The sequence below is a fragment of the Bubalus kerabau genome, chromosome 23 (genome assembly GCF_029407905.1).
Source record: "Bubalus kerabau isolate K-KA32 ecotype Philippines breed swamp buffalo chromosome 23, PCC_UOA_SB_1v2, whole genome shotgun sequence".
In the NCBI taxonomy this organism is placed as follows: Eukaryota; Metazoa; Chordata; class Mammalia; order Artiodactyla; family Bovidae; genus Bubalus; species Bubalus kerabau.
Window position 1 is genome coordinate 34,119,049 of NC_073646.1, and position 23,676 is coordinate 34,142,724.

The 23,676-nt window shown below is 55.0% G+C and overlaps 1 protein-coding gene and 1 long non-coding RNA gene across 6 annotated transcripts; one reads left to right on the plus strand and one right to left on the minus strand.

The window, feature by feature from the left end:
• Window positions 1–187: 187 nt before the first annotated feature.
• On the minus strand, window positions 188–23,603 carry LAT2 (linker for activation of T cells family member 2). Of its 5 annotated transcripts, none has more exons than XM_055562576.1 (14): window positions 22,780–23,603; window positions 16,223–16,389; window positions 11,908–12,033; window positions 11,401–11,440; window positions 7,672–7,715; window positions 7,438–7,489; window positions 7,176–7,213; window positions 6,888–6,923; window positions 6,776–6,806; window positions 6,175–6,230; window positions 4,821–4,883; window positions 4,510–4,581; window positions 3,919–4,041; window positions 191–1,617 (listed from the first exon to the last, which is right to left on the minus strand). In XM_055562576.1, the coding sequence occupies exons 3-13, from the start codon at window positions 11,999–12,001 to the stop codon at window positions 3,941–3,943; spliced, it is 627 nt and encodes a 208-aa protein (XP_055418551.1). In that variant the 5' UTR covers window positions 12,002–12,033; window positions 16,223–16,389; window positions 22,780–23,603; the 3' UTR covers window positions 191–1,617; window positions 3,919–3,940. The 5 variants fall into 5 exon arrangements, with proteins under 5 accessions (XP_055418549.1, XP_055418548.1, XP_055418551.1 ...); XM_055562577.1 differs by lacking the exon at window positions 16,223–16,389 and adding an exon at window positions 13,800–13,899 and having other exon boundaries at window positions 22,780–22,905; XM_055562573.1 differs by lacking the exon at window positions 16,223–16,389 and having other exon boundaries at window positions 190–1,617; window positions 11,908–12,025.
• On the plus strand, window positions 20,198–23,108 carry LOC129638073 (uncharacterized). Its single transcript, XR_008707686.1, has 3 exons — window positions 20,198–20,616; window positions 21,028–21,147; window positions 22,433–23,108. It is a non-coding gene; the product is annotated as an uncharacterized LOC129638073 (long non-coding RNA).
• Window positions 23,604–23,676: the final 73 nt, after the last annotated feature.

Here is a 23,676-nt window from a genome sequence, read left to right on the forward strand (position 1 = left end):
TTGATTAAGAGGGGGGGGTGGAAATTAAGGTCCTCAAAAACTGCAAGCAGGAATTTTACAAAATACTTCAGCACATCTCAATCTTATTTATTATTATGAATTTTTTGGCTGCACTGCATGGCTTGCAGGATCTTAGTTCCCTGACCAAGGGTTGAACCCAGGCCCCTGCAGGGAAAACGCTGACCATGAGAGAGCTGCCTGCCTCCTCAGTCTTACTTTTTGTCTGGAGCTTTGGGATCCTTGGGAAGCAAAGGGATGCCTGCGCCCATTTTTTTGTGACACCCCAGCTTCCCACACTCGATGGCCGGGCAGGACCCCTCCCGCTGGAGCCTCACCGCAGCCCTGCCACACCTGTGCTCAGGCCTAAGCCGTCCTCCCCGCAGGTGAGGCTGGGCTGCAGGGCGTGAAGGGACGGGCGGCCAACAGCTGTGTTCTAGATGTTTTTTCCCTCTAATTTCCAAACTTGCAGCATTAACTTCTCATGGAAAGAACTGTCTCATGTCTGATGAGACATCTGGAAAGAGGTTCTTGTCCACAGCCTTCTCTCCAGATCTCAGAGTTTTGGGGTTGTTTTAAGTATTTCTTTGGCTGCACCAGGTCACAGCATGCTGGATCATCCATCTCCTTTGTGGCACGCGGCACTTCTTTAGCTGCGACCTGCGAACTTTTAGATGCGGCCTGGGGGATCCCTGACCGCAGGGATGGAACCCAGGCCCCCGCACTGGGAACACAGAGCCTTAGTCACTGGACCACCTGGGACGTCCCTCAGGGCCCCTTTGTATGAAACAAGCCTGACCTTCATGCCTTAGAAGATTCTAGTGAGGCGGGGAAAGCAGACAGGAAAATCACTGCTCTTAAACTGGAAACGTTTATTGAGACATTTAGGTCAGAGGAGGTGCTTTGTCTCCCTGACTCTGGCTTCTCTGAGGCAGAAGGTCCCTCAGGCTCCGGCCTGTCCCATGAGACGGTCATGTTCCTGCCCAGTCAGCCCGGGCCCTGGCCACTCCTCCCCGCCTGCCCCTTCTGCAGTCTGCCCGCAGCGGACACTCCCACGAGAGGTTCGCGAAGTTAGCCGCAGCTTCATCTCTGCTTTAGTTAACCGAGGCCTAGAGAAAGGAGCGCCAGGGCACCCCCAGCTGTCGAGGTGAAGTACACGTAATGCTTAGACAAGTTATTACACAACCTCTACCCTGAAACGCAAAATATTAAATACAACTCCACCTGCATAAATTAACTGTACAAGCTTATCCATCATGAAATCCCAGCAACCAACGTTAGTAAGCAATTTGGGATCAAAATCCAAAGCAAAAAAAAAAGGACACGAACACCCATGTAGTACGATGTTTTCAATGCGGGTAGGGGGATGCGGCTGCCCCCAGTTCTGGGCACGGGACCACCGCGGGAGCCGCCAGACCCCAGGCTCCTCCTGCCTTGCCCATGGGAGCCGGTCAGAGGTTGGCTCCGTATAACTGTCCTTTCCCAGGCCAGGTGCTCCGGGGCCAGCCGGCTGGTCCTCAGGACACGTTGATGCCCCTCCCAGGAGTGCAGCAGGGAGTGTAGAAGTTGAGCGGCTCTGGAGAAGGGGTCCTGGGGAGGCGATAAATGGTTCCCTGGCTCCTTCAATGAAGAGGAAATGTATTTGTTAAAGAGGGAAAGGTTTGCCTGGCCTGACGCTTTGTGCCCTTGGCCCCAGGAGGATACACAGCGATGGTCAGTGAGCAGAGAACCTGCCCATCAAACGAGCGTGGTTCTTATTCCAGAAGCTAGGAGCTTCTGCCTTTTTTTTTTTTTTTTAAGGTGAAAGGCTGGGGATCTTAGTTCCCCAGTCAGGGATTGAACCCCCATGGAAGCTCGGAGTCCGAACCACTGGACCACCAGGGAGGTGCCTGCTTTTTGTTTGAATTCCTGAAGGGACTTGACCAGGGGTACCAGGCCCTAACTCCACTTTGCCCCCAGCCTTGCCTGGTGGCCCTTCCACCTACTTGAACACAGGGATTAGGTCTCTCCAGTCTTGTCAGGCCACTTTGGACACCAGCTTGTGGAGTTCAGACCTTCTTGTGTGCGAGGTCGAGGGTGTAAATTCCAGCCAGCCGGAGTCCAACCCCAAACTTGAGGCTCCCCGTATCATTTGTCAGACAGTGTACTCTAATTTATTTCCTCTTAGGAACCTGCACAGCCTCTTTCCTCCTGCCCTCTCCCTGAATCCAGACGCAGGTCTCTTAACTCCCCACTTTGTACAACCCCCTGCATGGCATCTCCAACTTAGCAGGCCCAGACATAAACCAGCCTTGCCCACAAAACCCGCTCTGCTGGTCGCCTCCCTGATCTCAGCTGCCTATAGTGATGCCCTCTCCTTTGACTCGGGCAAACCCCCCAGGCCTCCTCAATCCTCACTCCACCTGGCAGCTGACACGCGGCACATCAGGGAGCCCCTTCAGCTGCACAAGCGGTTTGCCCCCACCGCGGCCTCTGAGGTTCCTGCCCTAAGGTACTGGCCTCCCTGCCTCCCCGTCCCTGTATTCACATCTCTACGCAGCGGGCAGTGATACCTGAGAAACATCAAGTCACTCTTACCCTGCCGAGCACATCCGCCATCTCAGAAAAAACCCAGCTGCTGGCCCTGCCCTCCACCTCTGCCACTCCCCCATCGCTCTGTTCTGTTCCCCTTTTGTTGTCAGACTCAGGCTCCTGTCGGGGGTCCTTCCCTCCCCCAGAAGGGTGAGGAGGGGAGCTCTGAAAGACTTCTCTGCCTCCCAGCTTAAATGACGGCACCCTCCCCTCCCCCACCACATTCCTCCTGCCTCTCCCCACTCCTAACATCTTAACTGCTCAATTTCCTTTCTCCCCTCCCCTCTCCTCCCTACTCTTGTCTCGCCTCTCCTCTTCCAGCTAGTTTGCCTGTTTCCTCTCTCCCACCAGAATGGAAGTTCTAAGTGGACAGGGATTTATGTATCTTCTCTTTATCACTGTGTCCCCAACCTCTAAGACAGGACTTGCCCCTGGCAGGTGCTCCCTAGTTGCGGGGTGAATGAATGAACCGTGGGCTCTGCCCTTTGGGCTTAAACGCCTGCGGCTGATCCTATTGCTGGTTTCTCAAACGGCCCAGGCCTGCCCCCAGTGTGACAGGCTTGCCCGTGTCCCCCAGATCGGGACTTCAGGCAGCCTTTCCAGGACCCTCGGGTTGACTCCCCCCGTCCCGGAGGCAGGGCCCAGGCTCCTACATCTTTGCACGTGTGTCCATCCCCTCCTCCACGCACTCTAAGTGGGGACCTCGGCAGGTGGCTTGTCCTCTCTGTGCCTTGGGGGGCGCCAAGGGGTGGTGTGTGAGCACTTGGCACCATCACCAGCCCCCCATCCCGCCCCATCCCTGAGTCCAACATGGGCAAGTCATCCTGGTCCTGCTGCTGGTTTTTTTGTCTGTGTGGCTGCACCGCGTGGCATGCGGGGTCTTAGTTCCTCGACCAGGGATTAAACCCATGCTCTTTGCAGCGGCAGCACGGAGTCCTAACCACCAGACCACCTGGGAAGTCCCTGGCCCTGCTTTCTGTGCGGGTCTTGTGTGTCCCATCTAAGACACAGGTCCCAGTAGCTCCACGTTGCAAGCGAGGAAGTGGGTCACGGGAGGTTACATCACCCTCCAAGGTTGCAGAGGCCCACCCAGACTCTCCAGCCTGCCCTGCCTGACACCCCCGGGGCTGAGACTTTGTGTCTGCCGTAAATATGTCACCTCACCACGCCAGCCACAAGAGTTGGGGGTGGGCAGGGACTTGTCGGGAGGTCCAGTGCCCCAAGAAGCCACCCTGTTTCAGCACCCGTGAGTGCTGTCCACAGCCCCTCCTGTGGCTCCTCCAGCCCCGGTGCTCTGCTTTTCCCTGGGAATGTGATCCCCCTCGTGCGGCCCACCAGCGGGGACTGTACCTTCCTCCAGGCACCTTCTTCCCTAGGCTTCGATGGCCGCCACATCCCCGTTCACATAATCGGGCTCCCCGTCCTCGTCTGGGCTTCCTGCCAGGGAAAGCGGTGCTTCCCGCGGGGCTGGCTCTGCGGATCCATGGGCAGACGGTCAGAGGGTTCACACGGACACGCTCAGCCCGGCCCTATCTCCGCAGATGGTACCATGCAGACCACGGGAAAGGCTACACTGCCTGGTGTGTCCGTCTCATCCTCTCTGGGATCTCCCGGCAGTCTGTCCAGCCCGGAGCAGGGCAGGTGCGATTCCATCCAAGCCACTGGACGGGCAGCAGGCCAGGAGGACCCAACCTCAGAGGCCACAGTGCTTCCGAAGGAGGTCCTGCCATGGTTGAGCCGCTGCAGCCGCTGATGCGCCAGAAGCTTCGCCGTGGGATCAGCTGGACAGGCCTCGGGGGAGCCCACCTGGCCCCGTCCTCCCAGATACCCTAAGTGCCCCTCTCTCCCCCTCCCCCTGACTGTGTGTCCTAGGGCGGCCCCCCTCCAATGCAAGCCAGCTGTAGGCGACCATTCAGGAATGTCTGGGCTCTGGCCACATACCCACGACTTTCTTGGACTCCCGCCACTGCTGAATGGACGCCGAGTTCTGATAATCCTCAGACCCCTCATCCCCTGCAGGGAGAGCACCAGGACAGGGGCTGGGGAAGGGACAGCCACCACGGCCATTCCTCAGGCCAGCGAGGTGCCGTGGCCGCCCCTCTAGGGGGGCAGCCTGCATCCTTCACGTGCTTGGCAGACCTTCGAGGGAGGGAGGGAGATCCAGGGACTGACGGGGCTTCCTCCCGGGACACGAGGTCCAGTACTGGTGAACCCTGCAGCGGGAGCTCCAGACCCCAGCAGTACAACCTTACCTGATTCCGTTCTCTTTGGCTTGCAGATGAGCACGTTCTCATAGGAATTGGTGTCATCGTCATCTGCCAGGGACAGGGGAGAGGGTGGGGGCTGCTGGTGGGTCCTGCGCGACAAGCCTGGCTCTTCCTCCCTCCCTCTGTCTCATCAAGCCCCCCCTGGGTCCCGCAGGGCCTCGAACATTCTCCTGGACAAGCTTCTTAATGGGCACAGGCCTGGCTCCGTGGCTTCCACCTTGGGCTCCTTCTGTCTTTCAGAGCTACCCCTGAATGCTCTGGGGAGGGGCAGGCCCACCATGGATAGTTAAGAGAAGGGAGACCCATCTCTATGCGGGCAAGAGGGGCAGGCAGAGCCACTGCGGGCACAGGAGACAGGAACCTGCCTAATCCTTCAGGCAGTGGGGGTAGGCTGAGGATCCTCTGCCTGGGGGCCTAGGCTGGGTGTGGCATATCAGAGCCTGGTACCCTGGCTTTTCACCCCACCCCCACCCCCCAACGAGCAAGCTAAGCTCTAAACACTGCCCCACCCAGCTTCCATCTTTGTTGAAGAGGCTCTGAGAAGTGAGGGCTTTCCCCCAATATAGGAGCACAGCGGGGGAGAAGAAGACCTTCACTCCCACTCTAGCTTGGCCTAGGCGGGGGTCCAGGCCTATGCCCCCTTCAGCAGGCACTGCCCACCCTCCTGTTCTGTAAAGCCAAGGTGTTAAGAGCCCAGGGTTCCAGCACCCTCAGGGCTGGCAGGGCTTGGCATCCTTCAAGCAAGTCTGCCCCTTCCAGGGCCTCCCTCCAAGGACCCATGTGTCCCCAGCCTTGAGGGAGGCCCTGAATGACAAGGGGACCAACCTGCCCCCGGTCCCTGCCCTCAGCTCCCCTCTGCTCTCTGACTCTTGCTCCCTCCCATCCCTGCCCTCCTCTGCATCTCAGCTCCTGCCCGCAGTGCCAGCCTCCTCAGTCCTCCTAGGTCCTCCAGGGTCCTCCCTGATCCTCTCAGGTCCTCCTCAATCCTCCTCCAATCCTCCCCATCCTCCCAGGTCCTCCTAGATCCTCCCCATCCTCCTCCGTCCTTCCGAGTCCTCCCCTATCCTCGGTCCTCCCAGATCCTCTTCGGTCCTCCTCAGTTCTCCTCGGTCCTCCTCCAGTCCTTCTCGGTCCTACTAGGTCCTCCTCGGTCCTCTCCGGTCCTCCCCCAGTCCTCCTCGGTCCTCCCAGGTCCTTGCCATCCTCCCCAGTCCTCCCTGGTCCTCCCAGATCCTCCCCGGTCCTCGTTGTCCTCCCGGGTCCTCCGAACCCTCTCTGGCCCAGGCCCGAGGGTGTGGGCTCTGAAGCTGATCTGCCCTCGCTGCCTCCTCTGCCTCACCTTCCACGGGCTTCTGGAACGGATCGTAATTGTAATAGTCCGTGGAGGTGGGGTCTCTGACAAGAAAACACAGACACAGCACCAGCTGCGGGGCAGGCCCGTGGTGGGGGTGGGGGCTTCACGTGGGGGGCGGTGAGACCACGGCTGCCCCAGCCGTCGTCACTCCTCCCGGAGCCCGTGGGGGGCTCAGCCAGGGTCTCACCCCTGAGCCACCCTGGGGCTGAAAGCGTGGTGGCCTGGCTCCAGCCACCGCGCCGGGTGACTTCAGGCAAGTCGCCTCCCGCCCCGGAACCTCAGTTTGCCCAACAGGGAGCCCAGGAGGAGACGTCCTGGGGACTCTTAGGGTCAGCCGACGCAGGATGAGCCCCGCCCACCCAGACAGCCCCGCCCACCCAGACGGCCCCGCCCCCGAGCAGGGCTGCGTCCCTGCCCCGGCCTTGTCCCCACGAAGCCGCGGTCCTCTGAGGAGCCACGGTGCTGCGGGGAGCCTGCCCGGGCCCGCGGGTTTCCAGGGCAGGAGGCCGTTCTCGCGGAAGGAAGCTGAGGGCGGGACGGGTGGGGGCGGGGCGGAGGTGGCCAGGGCCCGCAGAAGGCCGCTCACATGTAGGCTTCCTCTGATCTGGGTCTGCTTCCTGCGGGAGGGGGCTAGAATCAGGCCGCGGCAGGGGCTGTGGGCCCGCACCGCAGCCCCCTCCTGCCCAGAACCCACCTACCTTTGCTGAAGTACTGGTACCTGGGGGATGAAGAATCTGGAAGAAAGTCCAGGCCAATTGGCTCAATGCTGGTTCCCCAGCCCAGGGCCCCTCCAGGTGTTTCCCACTCTTCACAGTGTCACACCTGCTCTCTGTCCCCTCGCCCCCCTGGGCCAGCCATCAGGCCTCCCAGCCCAGCTGGCATGTCTCTCTGGGAAGGCCTCGTGCTTAGTACCTGTCTTACCAGGTGTTCACCTGTCTCCATCCCACCTTGCCCCAGCCCCCACCCCTGTGTCCCAGGTCACTCACCCTCGAGGCTGGGGGAGAACCGCAACAGCTTGTCCTTCCTGCATGGGAGCGGGGCCAGGGCTGAGAAGGGGCTGGGAGGAGGCCCCCGGGGTTCCTGGGGGTCTGGAGCCCACAGCCCCCCTGGTGGCGCCCTCAGAATCAGAACTGGGGTTCTGAGGTCTGAGGAAGGAGCAGGGTCTTGGCCTGGGCTCCACCAGGTGGGTACTCCCCAGGGCCCTCCTCATCACCTCCCTTGGGTGTGGGTTTGGGGGCTCATTCCTACCTTGTCAACTCCATGTTGGAGGCCGTGTCCCCGGGCCAGGCCTCCCTGACCACTGCAAAGGATGAAGGGGTATTGGCTGGGCCCCAGACCAGCTGGCCGGTGTAGTCCCTTCATCCCATCACCCAGCCCGATCAGGCCTGGCCACAGCCTCAGAACAATGAGGACGAAAGGGACTTTGAGGCTGACACCCCCAACCCTGGGCCCAGCCTGGGACCCATCTGCCAGGGGACTCACGGGTGTAGGTCCGGGCCACTGCAAAGCTCTGCTGATTCTCTTGCCTGGAAACACACAGAGCTGTGCTGAGTCAGGGCCTGGCTTCCCACAGCCCCAGGGACAGAGAGAACAGATGGACAGGGAGGGACAGACCACGGCGAGAGTGAGGGGGTGCTGCCAGCCCTCCAGGACTCAGATCCGGGGCTTCCTGATGGTCTCCTCGTCTATACAGCTCCCCTGCCTGCCCACCAGGTGCCCACCCTTCTCACACGGGCCTGGGCTGGAGCCAACCAGACACATAGACGGTCAGGAGGGCCTGTGGCAGGGCTGGGAGAGCTGCTCAGGGACTTGGTGGTGACTTCAACCAGGAGCAACAAAGAGGCTGCCCCCACCACCTACCACCCCAGGAATGTTTAAGATTCCTTTGAGAGCATGGCATGCTGGAGATGTTCAAACATGCCATTTATTCCCCAGTAATGGATGAGGCAACTTCAGGGCTTAGCAAACACAGCTAGGCATCTAACTATCACTTTCTTCCTTTCAAACAGAACCTGATTTATATTTAGACAATCACACACCCATTATAAGGCTCTATTTCCCAATAAATGAACGACATCAAACTAAAAACCTTCTGCTCAGCCAAGGAAGTCATCGATGAAACCAAAAGACCATCTGCCGGGCAGGAGAAGCTATTTGCAAATGATATATCTGATAAGGGGTTAATGTCCCTTACAATATAATATAAAAACAACTCATAACAGCCAAAAAACAACCTGATTAACAAAATGGGCAGAGGAACTAAATAAGTTTTTTTTTTCTAAAGAAGACTTATAAATGGCCAACAGATATGAAAAGATGTTCAACATCACTAATTATGAGGGAAATAAATGCAAATCAAAACCATGGTGAAGTTTCACCTTAGACCTGATAGAACAACAATATTATCAAAAAGGCAAGAAATCAAAAGTGTTGGTAAGGATGTGGAGGAAAGGAAACCCTTGTGTGCTATTGGGGGGAATATAAATTAGTGTAGTCACTATAAATTCAATATGGAGATGCCCCCAAAACTAAGGATAAAACTACCATATAATCCAGAAATCCCACTTCTGGGTATTTATCTAAAGAATATGAAATAACTAATTTTAAAAGCTATATATAGAGCTGCAGAAGACTCTTGAGAGTCCCTTGAACAGCAAAGAGATCAAACCAGTCAATCATACAGGAAATCAACCCTGAACACTCATTGGAAGGACTGATGCTGAAGCACCAATACTCTGGCCACCTGATTCGAAGAGTCAACTCACTGGAAAACACCCTGATGCTGGGAAAGATTGAGGGCAGGAGGAGAAGGGGGAGGCACAAGATGAGATGGGTGGATGGCATCACCGACTCAATGAACTTGAATTTGAGCCAACTCGAGACATAGTGAAGGACAGAAGAGCCTGGCATGCTGCAGTCCATGGGGTTGCAGAGTCTGACACGACTTAGCAACTGAACAGCAACAGAATATGTGCCCCTATGTTTGCTGCAGCACTATTTACGACAGCCAAGACACGGAGACAATCTAAGTGCCCATCAACAGGTAGATGAATGAGTAAGGAGGATGTGGCATATATACACCATGGAATACTCTTCACCCATAAAAAGATAAAATCTTGCTATTTGTGACAATGTGGTTGGACCTTGAGGGTATTATGCTAAGTGAAATATGTTAGAGAAGGAAAAATTCAGTATGATTTCACTCATATGTGAAATATAAAAAGCAAACAAAAAACAAATGAACAAACCAAACAAACACTAACTTGTAGATACAGAGAGAAGAGTAGTGTTTACCAAAGTTGAGAGGGCAAAATGGGTAAAGGGGATGAACTGTGTGATGACAGATGGAAGCCAAATGTTCGTTGGCCAGCTTGATATAAGGTATACAGAAATAGAAATAAAATATTCTACATGTGAAACCTAAATAATGTTATAAACCAATGTTACTTCAATTGTTTTTAAAAAAAGACTCTATTTCCCAGCCTCCCTTACACGTAAGTGTGACTATGTAATTAGACTCTGGTTAATGATATGCAAGCCAAAACTGTTGGGCTTTCAGGAAAGCGTCTTAAAGGAGGCACTCCCAACTGGGATGCACCCTTTTTGTCTTCCTTCTTCATTCTTACTGCTGCATGGAATGCAGAGATGAGGGCTGGAGCTTTAGCTGCCATTTTGGCCCATGAAGTGCCTTTGGGAATAAATGCCACCACTAAGGTTAGTGGAGCAGATTAGCTAATTATAAAAGCCTTTTGGGTTTCTTCCATGGACCAGAAAGGTGACCTGGTCCAGTCTTCCAGGAGCTCTTGAGGGGTGAAAGTGATCTGATTTAGGAACAAGGCCCTAAATCCACAGAAGAGTCTGGTATGGCTTCCCAGAGGAAATGATACAGGAGCTGGGCCGGGCACAGGTAGGACTGAACCCAATTGAGGTGGGGAGAGCCCAAGTCTTCCCTCTGATCTCCTCTTACTCAGGCCTTTTTCTCCACCTCCCACATGGGGAGGTTTAACTTGTGCCTCTGAGGATCTTCAGTTCTAAGATTAATCAGGGGCCTGGAGTGGGCAGGGACTAAGGGAGGAGGGGTGAGGGGAGATATTGAGGAACTTGCCTTGGGGCAGGGGGAGGGCACCAGGGGAGTCCAGTCCACCCCTGCCCCGGTGGAGGTTGTGGGCTGGCGAGCCAGAGGACCAAGGGACCCCAAAAGGCTGGGAAGGTCCAGCCCCAGCCCCAGGAGTGGGCATGGATGGGAAAATTCTATTTTCAAATCTCACTGTGGTTTTTCAGTTGCAAAAGGAAATGAGAAGAGGGTGTGTGAGCGAGTTTGTATGTGACTGCCTGCCCAGGCGTGCAAGCAGGCCCTGTGTGTGTGTGTGAGAAGTGCATGCATGAATGAGTGCTGGGGGAGCCAGTGGGTGTGCGTGGGCGTGCAGACCTGTGCACGTGTGTGCACGCAGGTCTCGGAGCCCTCCACCAGCACACCGCTGGCCGCAGCCCTCATGCCGGGGTCCTGACACTCCGGGGTCAGTGACAGCGTTTCATCTCCCCTGACCACCGCCCTGCTTCAAGCTCTCCTGCGACTCCCCTTGGCCCTTTGGACAAAGGCCAAGGCCTCTGGCCACAGTCTAGACTCTCCTTCCTCCGAATTCAGCTCACTACTCTCAAGACATGTTCACTCCAGCTGCATCAACCCCAAGACGGTGTCCACCCCAGCCTTAAGTCAGTGATTGCCCACACTGTTCCCTCTCTCTCTGGAATGTCCCCCTTTCCCCTTCTGTCTCTCTTCAGATTCTTCCCACCTCCTCCAGGAGGCCTTCCCTGATCCCCCCAAAGTTTCATGCCCACATTCTCTCTCGGACCCAGCACCTGGTCCCTGGTCCCTGTCCCTGCAACGGGAGGGCAGGATTCCTCTGTCAACCCCCCCCAGCACAGCCTAGTCCCCACTGGGCTGGGGTCACGGCGGGGATTTCTGGAGACGCTCCTGTGCTCGCTGGAGCGTGCCTCCCACCCTCCCCGACTAGTCTGGGGCAGGGTTTGGGCGGTCCCTGGGCACCCCCTTGCCCTCCCCTAAGTGCTGAGGACCCACTGGAGCCCGGCATGGAGGAGGTGAGAGTGAAGGGGAGAGGGGTGGGGGCGGGGATGCCCGAGGGGAGGCCCAGAGGGACGGCCCCCGCCCAGGCAGGACACATGGCATCACCGGGCTGGGGAGACACTCACAGACTCCTCTGCTCATAGATTTTCTCAGACTTCTTTGTACCTGAAAGAGCAGGACCAGATTAGCCAGTTCCCTGCCCCCTGGGCCGGGTGGGAGCTGAGATTCGAGGCCCAACCATCTCCCCTGTTGCCCTGGGCAGGCCTCAGACCGGACATGGGGGCTGAGCCACTCATCACTGGGGGGCCACCTGACCCTGGTGAGGTTTGCTCACCATTTACTTAGGAGAGTGCAACATGAAGGCAGACACTGCAGGCAGCCCAGCCCCCTCTCCCCTCCCTTGTCTGGCGCAATCCATGCGCAGACAGACGCCTTTGACCCCGGAGAACCAACACTCCCATTGAGTCAGACCCGTGGTCTTCAGAGAATGATCAGGGGCCGGGTCCCTGGGTTTCACTTCTGCGCCCCCAGGCTTATCTGACTGCCCCTTCCAAGCAGCCGGGTCTGGGCCTGAACGATTCTCTGGGAACACCGCCCATTCCTCCAACAGGCCCACGACCCCCAGGCTTTACCTGGGCGGGAACAGCGCACACACAGGCTGGCCGCTGCCCCCAGCAGCAGCAGCAGAGCCGCCCCCGGCCACAGCAGCTCCGTGTCCGCGCTCATGTCCACTCTGGGCTGCTCTTCTTCCTGCAGGGCTGCCACAGGGGGCACTGTGAGCCAGGGTAGGGGGCCGCAGGGCCGCCCCTGCTAGGAACCCTCCCCCCAATGTCCCCTGACAGCCCAGCGTCCCCTACCCTCCCTGCTCTGGGACCAGACGGGGACAGAAACAGCCCTGTCTGCTCATCTGACCCCAGACCTGCACCTCGGGTCCCCCAGGGCCATCATCAAGTGCTGGAAGGTTCTGGAAACCTGCCTGTAAGCGCACACTCCCACGCACACCTTTGCTTAGTCCATCCAGCCACCCCGCGAGGGAGAGGCTCGCGCCATTTCACAAATAGAGAAACGGAAGCCCCAAATTCCACAGCTGTAAAGGGGAAAGGTAGGATTTGAATGCCAGCCTCCAGATCCTAGGGGCTTCCCAGGAGGTGCTAGTGGTAAAGAAAACCTGCCTGCCAATGCAGGAGACATAAGAGACGAGGGTTCGATCCCTGGGTCAGGAAGATCCCGTGGAAGAGGGCATGGCAACCCACTCCAGTATTCTTGCCTGGAGAATCCCATGGACAGAGGAGCCTGGCAGGCTGCAGTCCACACAGTTTCGCAAGGAGTCGGACACGGCTGAAGTGACCTAGCACGCGTGCAAGCACTCCAGACCCTAATGCTTGTTCTGCTCTTTCATCCTGTCATGAAACCTCCTGCCAACCCAGCTTTGTTCCCCAAGCTCAGAGTCCACTGCCCCTTCTACACTGGAGCCCCCATCCACCCTAGGGTGATTCTCTGCTCCCACCCAAGGCCTCCCAGGGAAGCTGGGGGTGCGATTTCCATTCCTAAAATGCCCATCTACCCAGGTGCTCTGGCTCCTCCTGTCCTGGGAGCTGCGAGGAGGGAGGTCAGGAAGGCTTCTCGGAGGAGGTGGGCCTCAGACCAGGAAGGGGAGAAGGGCGCCTGGGCAGAGAGGGACTTTGGTGGCTGGTGGAGGACTGTGCTGTGAGAAGGGGTTAAGAGGCTGCTCTGTGGTCAGTGGCCGGTCCCAGCCTCAGGGCCTCAGCGAAGCCGCAGGCAGCCACCTAGCAAGGCCTGCTGAGTGCAAGTTCAGCCCTCTTGAGGGGCCCTCCAGGGAGATTTGTTGCAACTCTAAAGAGGCTCAGCCCCCTATGCAAAGGCCAGTGACAGAGGGCAGCAGGGGTCCTGTGGGGCCTGTGCCCCACGATGGGCACATGGAGCCCATGCTACAGAGCATCCCCTCTGTGAACACCTGTGCCTCCCACCTCGGCCACCTGGGAGGAGGCTTCTCCTCGCTTCACAGCTGCGGGAGGTGAGGCTGAAGGAGACCTGAGCTTTGTGCAGGCCTCCCCCCTCTTTCTGGCTTCCCCAGAGGCCTGCACCATACCCCGCAGCCCCGCTCACCACCCCAAGCTTCCTGAATCCCCGTTTCAAAGATGACAGGGAATCTCCGTGCAGGGCCCAGCCTCTGTCAGCGGCCCGGCGTGAAGAAGTTACCTCTCTTTCCCGCAAATGCCAAGTGAGTCAGGGGGAACACCACCATTCCCAGACCTCGGGACCCAGTGGCCTCCACATAAGGAGAGAGGATGGATCGGTCACCCCCGGGATATCGTTCCAGGGGGACCTCAGCTCCCCATCCTCTAGGAGCTGGGGCACCGTCTTCCCAGGCCTCATACCCTCTGCCCTCCCCAGACCTCCCTCTGGTCCAGGGCTGCCTCCCTCTTGGGCCTCCAGCCAAGGCCCAAGTCCATCCAGGGCTGGTGAGGTTGGGAGCCCCTAGTCTTGGACAGGGGACCCCTACCTGTATCTCAGGGTCTCTTGGCCTCACTTTTCTCATCTGTAAAACTGGGATCAACCAGGGCCTTCCTCCAACAGTTGTGGGGATTTCACACACATCCAGCCTGGACCACAGTCAGGGTTTCAGGAAGAGAAACTTGCTGAGTGTCACACTTCCGGCCAGCTGGTTTGGACAGTTCCCTCGAGCACCCACCCTTGACACATTTATCTTTGGGTCAAGACGAAGGCTCTTTCTGCCCCCAAGGAGGTTTGGGGGTAGACCCACGGGGGGTTACTCCCATGGGACAAGGGTCTGGCACTGGCCACCCTTGGGGTCTGCTTGAGACCCCACGGGCAAGTCCACACACTCAGCTTGGCATTTGAGGCCCAAGGATCTGGGCTGCTGAGCTCTGCTGCCCTCCCTCCCTGAGGACCCCCGACCACCAGAAAGCGCTCTTGCTTCCTGGCTCTGCTGTTCTGGGATGAGCCGCACAGTCAGGCGTGCCCCTAGCCCTGGTCCGTCTTCCCCCCGCCTGGCACTGAGTGAGGGAAGGGGGCAGGGCATGAGAATACAAATTCTGCCCCAGCAGCTGAATCCCAATGCCACCAGTCACCCTGTTAAATGGGGGGAAAAAATGACACGCAACCCTCGGGTTCGTCATAGGAGGCCCAGCACTGAGATGACACCCGGAGGTGCTGCTGATGGCTGGCGTGGGGCACATTTGGCTGTGACCTCTGTGACTTGTCATCATCACGGTCCCTGTGGGATGGGAAGGGGTCAGCTGCATCCTGGCTGGATGGCCTGCACTGGACAGCGTGGGGCAACCCTGCCTGAAGCCCTCCCTGCCTGCTCCCCCAGACACACAGGCCTGAGCCTGCCCCAGGCGGGCGTTGTGCTGGGACCCTGGGAGGCCCTGGGATCTGAAGGCGAGTGTGGCTGTTGCCCCCAGCCCCGCAGCTGTCACAGAGCCACACAGCATCGCCTCGGAGAGGTCGGCTCCTTTCTTCTCCAAGGGAGGAGAGGGCAGCCCAGAGAGGTGAGCACTCTGCCCAAGGTCACACAGCTGAGCAGTCACAGAGCCAAGATCCGTACTCAGGGCAGGTGGACTCTAAGGCCTACACTCCTTCCCGTAAATCCTTTTTTAAATTACATTTTTTTAAAGAATCACACAATATGGTTTTTAAAATATTCATTTGGAAAAAAAAAATAAAAGATTCATTTGAGGAAGAAACTAGGGCTGCCTCTTCCCCGAGACCGAGACTGACTCAATTGGTCCTCTGCTTGTTTTCCCACCCAGGTCTGAGAACGGGCGGGGCGGTGGCAGGGGGAAGGAGAGGGGCTGGGCCCCCACAGCACCAGGAGGGGCCCCAGGGGCCAGGCCGCGCTGGGTGGAGTGGGGAGGGGAGAGGAGGCCGCCGCAGCCCCAGGCCTGCCGGCCAAAATAGCAGAAAGGGAAGTGGGCAGTTTTCAGATGAACAAGGTTTGCAACAAGCCCATGGCGGAAGAACTCTCAGGGTTGGGCTGAGCGGCCCCGGCACCCAGGCTCCTGCCCCCAAAGGCCCTTGGCAACCCTCCTGCCCAGCCCCCAGCCCTTCTCTGGCTATGGATGGGGAAACTGAGGCCCGCCGGGGTAGGGATGGAGTCAAGAGGTTTCCATCCCAGCCCTGGGAAGGCTTTATCTGCTGGGCTCTACTCTGTTTCCCCAAAGAACCTTGGCCTTCAGATGAGGCTGACCAGAGGTCTCTAACGGAGGTGCCTAATGCTCAGGTGGCTGGTGCAGGGCCCCGGGGAAGCTCCTGTTCTGGGCAGGGGAAGGGGAAGGCTATGGCCTCCCGTTGACAGAGCAGGGCACTGGGAGAGCCCCAGGGCCTGTAGTTTCTCGACCCCCCCAGCAGGGACCTGGTGGCCAGGCTGGGGGCTGGGTGGGGCGGCCGGGACAGCTCTTCCTCGGGGCCTGGGGCAGGACCTCGGCCTGCTGGCCCGGAGCGCCTCTCCCATCCTCCCATAGCTCCGCGGCAGGGTATTTATAGACCCATTTTATAGATGAAGAAACCAAAGCTTCTGAGCCCCCAGGAGCCCTGTCCTGGTCCCTCAGCAGTCTCTGGAAGTGATGGGACCACCCTGGGTGCTTCCCAGGGCTGTGCAGGCTGGGCCGGGGAAGGCGAGGGCAGGAAAGGGGCCAGAGCCCCAGAAACAACTGCCCCCGGGGTGCTGCAGGGGCTGGGGCAAGGGGCTCCTAGCCGGGGGTGGGGGGGGGGCCACCAGGACAGGGTGGGGGCTAAGGAAGGAGGTGTGGGGTGTCCTGGTTTCTTCCTGGCCCACCCAGTGGGCAACCAGATGCTCCTGCCAGGACACCAGGGCCTCTCCAATCCCCCCGGGGTGTCAGGGGGCAGCCTCAGGACCCTGGCCTCAGGCCCAGGCTCCAGGTACCCCTGGGAAAGGCTTACCTGAGAGCGGGGGGGCCTCCTCACTGCGGCCACCTCATCCTGAGCACGCACACCTGCCCGAGCCGATGCCAACGCCAGACACTGGCGGGCAGCAGGCAGGGCGACGGGCTTCCTGTCAGCCACTGAATCAGCCTTCACACATCCGCTGCTCTGCCGGACAGGCCCCGCTTGCAATAGACGGAGGCGGGGAAACACAGAGACAGAGAGACAGAAGACATGGAAACACAAACGCACGCAACATGCACGCTGAACACGTACGCATGAACCCGTCTCAGGGAGGAAGAGACATACAGAGAGACAGGAGAAAGGGAATGAAGAATGAAACGGGGGTGCTTGCACAGACACACACAGGCAGCCAGAGAGTAAGACACGGACACACTAAACACACACACACACAGAAATACACGTCCACACTAAAATACGCACACACAGAAAACCAGAGAGACACACACACACACAGAAATACACGTCCACACTAAAATACGCACACACACACACACAGAAAACCAGAGAAACACACACACACACACAGAAATACACGTCCACACTAAAATACGCACACACACTCACACACAGAAAACCAGAGACACACACACACACAGAAATACACGTCCACACTAAAACACACACACACACACACAAAACCAGAGACACACACACACACACAGAAATACACGTCCACACTAAAATACACAGACACACAGAGAAAACCAGAGAGAGAGACACACACACAAAGAGATACACATGCTAAAGAAAGAGAAACACAGACACACCAACACACAGAGATGCATGGCAGACGCATGCCAGGGCAGACACAACGAACAGCTAGAGGCAAAGACAGATGGACGGAGTAGACAGACACCGGCACCAGAGGAAGGGAGACCCAGGTGAAGGGCAGAAGGAAGGACATGCATGACCGCTCCTCCAGGCCCGGGGGCCCCCTTACTCCCATTTTCCAGATGAGGCTCATAGAGGTGCAGAGCTGGCCACTCCCTCCACCTGCTGCTCCAGCATCCGGCCGTAGAGGTGAGGAGGTGCTGGACAGGTGGCCGGGTCCCCCAGCACCTCCTGTTAGTGGTCATCGAACAACTTGCCCGAGGCCACTGAACTCTTACCCCACCTGCTAGGGGCCCCAGGGAAGCCCACAGGGGTCTCACCTCAAGCCCCCATCTGTCTGGCATCTCAGAGCCTGAGCTCCCCAGCTCTGGGCCCCTCTCTGCTGGGACAGGGTTTCTCTTCCGGTCCCAGTCCAGCCCTGCCAGGTGATGCTAGGAGTGCTGCCGGGGGGCCCAGTGGGAAGCAGAACAGAACCGCCAGGGCTGGGTGCTCACTGCTGCCACCCTGTGGGGGAGAAGGGTGGTGCGGGGACCTGGGCTACCTCGTGGGCCCTGAGCGCTGGTTGTCCTCACCCCTGCAAGTGGGGGCAGCAGGGCTAAAGCCAACCTCACCTGACTCCCAAACCTGCGCCTGAGAACCGCGGCTGCCTCCCTCGTTCCATGTGGGGGCAGCGCTACGTGTAAGTCCCTTGGCAACTCTTGCAGGAAGACCTTCGTTTTCTTAGGCAAGCTGGCTGGAGGCTGAGAGGCTAAGCTGGATTTCAACCCAGACCCCAAAGCCTGTCTTTTCACCACTCGTGGGTTCAGGGGCTCGCTGGGACCGCCCGCCCGGCCCCTCCTCACCCACTGGGACAAGTCTGTGTTGGTTCCCATCCAACCCTGGGCTGTGTGCTTGTCCAGGTTTCTCCATCTGCAGAGATGTACAGAAGGGCCAACGTGTCTAGTGGGAATAGAGCCGTTTCACATGCTGGCTTCTGTCAAGGGCCTTCTTATTTATGGAGGATGCGGAGTTGACTGCTGACTGTCAGCAAAGTCTCGGGGTCCGTCCACAGTGGCACCCAGGATCCTCTCTGAACCCATTTTCCATCTATAAAAACAAGGGTCTCTCAACCCAAAGACCCTTTTTGAAACTGAGTGGGAGGAGGAGCCACTCAATCTGAATCCATTCCTGAATCCAGGAGGCTCCACTGCCCCCTTTTAGGCAATTCTGAAATTCCTCAAAGTTCTATTTCATTTATAGATCATTCAGATGTGAGTTAGAAAAGAAGCTTTAAAAAACTAGACATTTCAACCCCTCTCCAGTAGCCATTTTGTGTCCAGTTGCTTAAGTACTAGCATCTCCCACTCTTTTTTCAATTCAATGGTTTCTGGTATTTTTTTTGTGACAAAATACAGGTAACATAAAATTTACCATTTTTACCACTTCTAAGTGGGCAACTCAGAGGCATTAATTTTTCAGTTTCGTGCAACTCTTCATCACTCCAAACAGGACTGTCTGGCTTTTCGCTCACAGCTGAGCGTCAGCTGTGTGCACAACCGTTACAGAAGCAAGCTAAGTAGTAACACAGCAGTTCTAAGAACTTAAGTTCTAACGCCGAGAATCTTCTGGGGTCATACGTCCTTTCAAGGCTGATGGGAAGTGATGGATTTTCTTCAGGTATATGCACATTGAGAAGCATATACAACATTCTCGAAGGCCCTGGAGCCTGTCTATAAAGCTGCTGCCACTCTCAACCTTTACAATTCAAATAAGAATCACTCCTGCCCCCTCACGCCCAGGCATATGTGGCATTTATCTTTGGTCATGAGCTCACTACTCAGCGGAACCAAGAATATTCCCTCATTCTTCTGCCTTCCCCACAACTAAGTGATGTTTTTGTCATCTGTGTATTTTTTTTAGCCTTCAAAGTACTTTTTAAAAATTGAAGTATAGTTGACTTACAGTGTTATAACTTTCTGCTGTACAGCAAAGTGATTCAGTTATACATACACATTTCTAAAAGAAAAAATTCCTTTTCCATTATGGTTCATCATAGGATACTCAATATAGTTCCCTGTGCTATACATAGTTAAAAGACTTTGTTTTCTATTCTGTATATAGGTATTTGTAAAGTGGTTTGTGTGTGTGTGTGTGTATGAAATTAACACAGCTGTGTGGCTGTTATTTCTCTTGGGTGGATCTCTGGGAGAGGAACCGCTGGGCTAGAATGTGGGACCATTCAATTTTTGGGCTAATGCTCATTTCAAATTAATTCCCACAGTGGCTGTACTCACTGACTCTCATTTGTAACATGTGAAGACCCACAAACTTGCCAGCAACTGGTTTGTCAGGCTTCTCCATCTTTGCTGTTTGGATGGGTATAAAATAGTATTTTCTTTGTAGTCCTGATGCAGGTCCTTGACTGCTAATGAGGCTGAGTGCCGGGAGCCGGCATATTGCATATTGAGTGAGGATCTGTAATAGCTCAACTGGAATTCTATCACTGCCTGGAGCCAGCGTGAGGCACTCCGCCCATGACAAAGGTCATGAGGAAGGAGGCTCGGCATACGCAAAGGCGGGATCGAGCCTCAGGAGTCCCCCTGGAAATTCTCGAGCATCTACCCCCAAAACCAGAGTCTGCCTACTTTCTGCTTTGTGCTTTCACCTACACCTCTGACTTTACGGGGGGCTGTCTCCCACTACCTCTCTCTGAAAAAAGAGTTAGCTTACAGCTCCAGTTAATAATTCCTGGGTGTGACAGTGTTTAACCTAAAAACTCCTTTGGAAATCCTCTAGCCTGCCTGAATAGGTTTGTCTGGCCACATGTGATTGCTCACAGCCTCCCAACTGTGAGAGGCACGAGATGCTTTAAACCTTCTAAAAACAGGTTCCTTAGAAAAGTTAGAAAATTATTAGTATAAGTATAATGGGCTGATTAGAAATCATATTGGTGAAGGGTTTTTCATTTGTTGAGCTGATGTTTACTGCTATGTCTCCACATCCCCTGCCCTTATACACATTAATGAATATATAGAAGAAATAAGTATTAACCTTTGATATTAATCACGTTAGACCTTAGGCTAAGTAAATTCTTTCCTTAACTAAAACCCTCTACACCCTCACCCTATAGGAATGTAACTTTATTTGGGTGGCGTCTGTTTTAAGAATAATCACCCCTGGAGAAATAAGTGTCCTGGTTGACTGACCGCTGTCACAAGGAGAGGGTCGTAAATTGTCAGCAGGCCCCCTGGCCAGAAGATGATGTAACACCCCTAAGACCTCTGTATACATTTGTATGAAGCACCTGACTTTGATAAAAGTCAGGACTGCTGACCCCGCGTGACTTTTGCATAACACCTCAGTGTATAAAAGTAGACCATGGAAAATAAAGAATTGGGATCAGTTCCTTGAAAGACTGGTCTCCCCATGTCTCTCTCTCTCTCTCACTCTGGTTGAGTCTCCATCTGGAGCGCGGAACCCGCCATGCTTACTAATTATGCCTGGGCTTCTAAGATCCGACCGGGGAGGCCTCAGTGTCTCCTCTCCTCCGGGAGAACGGAAGGACGCCTGCGGCCTACGTAAGTGGTGCAAGCTTCTTGTCTTGAAGTTTTATTGGTCCCCCGCGTAAACCAAGCTACTCAGCCTCTTTTCTCCACTGAATTTTCCTACTGAGCTATCCTCATCTTATTATTCTTTATATCCTTAATTAACGTTTAATTAAGCAGTTGTTCCCCGACCCTCGCCTAGCCGTCTCTCCTTCGAATACCCTGGATCAGCTGGGGCTGGACCCCGGCAGCTGAGCACTTTATTTCCTCTTCTGTGAAATGCCTGTTCATTGGTGCTTAGTTTTCCATTGAGTTCTTGTTCTCTTACCAATTTGCAGGAAATCTTCATATACTTCATGTGTTTTTAGACTGTTAACATCGTCATTTATATTTTGAAACATTACTTAAAAAAAAAAAATCTGGTGAGCATATTCTGTATTTCAGGAGTGTAATGCACGTGAGAGACTGCTACCAATTCCGAGGAATCCTGGTGCTACTTACAGAAGGCTTCGGTGACCTGGAAGCGTCGCTGATCTCCCTGCCCCTCTATCCTGCTTAGAAAAGGTAAGTTTCCAGGCCAGTGATGATTTTATTGCCTTCTGTCCCATGGTGAACAGGTACAGGAAACATTTTCTCTAAGTTCCTGAACTGAAAACCAATGAGCCCACCACTGCAAAGGAGCACGCTTTTGTTTATATATTTAATATTTTACAGTTAGAGTGTGGTTACAGATGTGGGAAGAGATTAGTCGTAGGTTATAATTAAATAAAGTCTTTCATTATTCTGGCTCATTCTCATGACAAAAAACTGCAAAAAGAAAACTCTTAGATACTAGATGTGTTTTTAACCCTGTTAGCCTCACTCAAATAAAAAGCAACACAAAATGGTGTTAAAAGATTGGCCAAGAAAAGGCAAAAGACAGAGCAAAGCTCCTCACCAATAAGGGCAGAAGTGGCCAGGCCCAGGGGCCCCGAGTAGCCTGCTGTCCGCACAGCCTCCCCTCGGGGGAACCTTTTAGGGTGATTCACTGCCCCACAGGCTGAGCAAACTGTTTGGGGAGGGTGGGGAGAACCAGGAGAGCCATCGGTGACATCAGAAAGCTCGGGACGTGATCTGTCGGGCCCCCTCCCTGACGTCCCTACAAAAGCGCTGGTGAGGAGTCCCTCTTTGCTGGCAGCACTGGCAGCTGAGCCGGAAAACAGCTCGCTGACTCCAACCTCCAGGCGGCTGAGCACGGGGCTTCAGGTCCTAGTGAGGCTGCCACTCCGAACACCGAACCCCGTCGTGCACAAGTGGCCCTGCACAACCTCAACAGCCATTTGGAATTTGAGGTCTGAAGGGAAGCCAAAGTGTACTCGAAGTGCAACTTGTGAAGAGATTAATTACAGTAGGGTTGTTTCCCAGAATATTGGAAATAAAAGCAAAAATAAACAAATGGGACCTAATTAAACTTAAAAGCTTCTGCACATCAAAGAAAACTATTAGCAAGGTGAAAAGGCAGCCTTCAGAATGGGAGAAAATAATAGCAAATGAAGCAACTGACAAACAACTAATCTCAAAAAAAAAAAAAAAAAAAAAGGCAAGCATAGTCTCTGGAGGTTGCATTGCACCGTCTCCTGACATTGCAAAGAAACCCTGTTTCTAGCGGGTCTCAAGCCAGAGTGGCTTTACAAAACTCAAGTAAATCAGTTCTTCTTCTAGACTTAATCTCTACCAAGAAATTTCCTTTTCGGAAAGAACCAGGCCAATCTTTAGTAATCACAAATTGAGAGGGAACGCTAGGTACAACTTCCCAACACCGTCCTTCTACATACAGCCCTCCTGACCACTGCCCTCTTTCTGCTCCCAGCTCACCGGGACCTCCCTGAAGGAACATTAGACAGGATGGGAAACTCAGGCTTCTGGAAGCCTGCTGTGGAAACTTGTCCTCTCTTGGGACCTGGAGAAACAATCCGGCCTCTTGACAAAATGGACTCCGAGGTAAGAACATTCTTAGAAACTTGAACCCCTTATTAAAAGGGCCTCACTTGGCACTCTACTAAAATCAGTTTCTCTGAAGCCAGTTCAAGAATAGCAGAGAGAAACCATATGTCAATGATCCGTCTGAACCGATCTGTGGAACATTCACATAGTTAGTACAAATATTTGCGAAACTGACCCTATTTATTCAGGTGCTTATTTGGGGGAAAGACATACCTTCGATGCAGGTACTAAAATGATTCCCGTGGTCTCTAAAAATGGTGCTTGTGAAGAAGCAACCACCGCGGTTACAGCCGCATCTGGGGGAGACAGAGTCAGGGGCAGTCTCATTTCAATCACAAGAAACCTCTGAACGGCTGGCAGACCTAGAGGACCCTTCCGAGGTCCACGGGCCTGCAAAGACGGAATCCGTGGGAAGGCTTCTCATCATCAGACTTGATTTTCAAGCCCCTGCCCACCACCAGTTCCAGGAAACCCCTCCAGGAGACCAAGTCCCACTTGCTTAACTCTAGGCAGAGGGTTTTCAGCCTCAGGGACGTTCCTGCTCCCCTCTGAACGAAAACACCAGCTGACGTCAAGTCCTCTTGCTGGGGAGCAGCTGAAGTCAACAGTCGCTCAGGCACTTGCTGGAACACACCCACCCTCCCCGCTCATTTCTCCAGATTAAGTTGCAGTCAGGCTCCGACCGCAAGGTAAGTCAATTCGCCACCTTCCCCAGCAGTCGGGCCTCTCCCCAAGGCCGCCTGCAGCCCGCACCTTGCCCACTGGGTCAGAGGAACCACCAAACTACACACGGCGCCTCCTCAACATACAATCCGCTTGCCGAGCAGCAGCACCCAGCACCAGCATGAGGCCACGCCCAGGGTTACCCAGCCAAAACCTATGGCTACACCATCTAAGATGTGTTAGGAAAATTATTTTTATGGGGGAAAAAAGAGAAAAATTGGCATCCCATTTCTAATCATTACAAGCTTCTAAAATAAGCTCACAAATCTTGTAACTTCTGAAAGCAAGAGGCTTTGCCCACTGAATAGGACATCCTACTAAATTTGGACACGACTTTCCAAATATAAAATTGCTAATTTTATGAGCAGCTAAAAAACAACTCAAAAA

Bases quoted from the DNA above. Each gene is read 5' to 3' on its own strand.
- LAT2 (XM_055562573.1), bottom strand. From the start codon at position 22,893: ATGAGACTGCCCCTGACTCTGTCTCCCCCAGATGCGGCTGTAACCGCG. The intron at 6,231-6,775 runs GTGAGCGGCCTT...TTTTCTTGTCAG, and splicing joins AGATCAGAGGAAGCCTACAT to AGACCCCACCTCCACGGACT. The intron at 4,884-6,174 runs GTGAGGCAGAGG...TGTCCCTGGCAG, and splicing joins GTTCCAGAAGCCCGTGGAAG to ATGACGATGACACCAATTCC.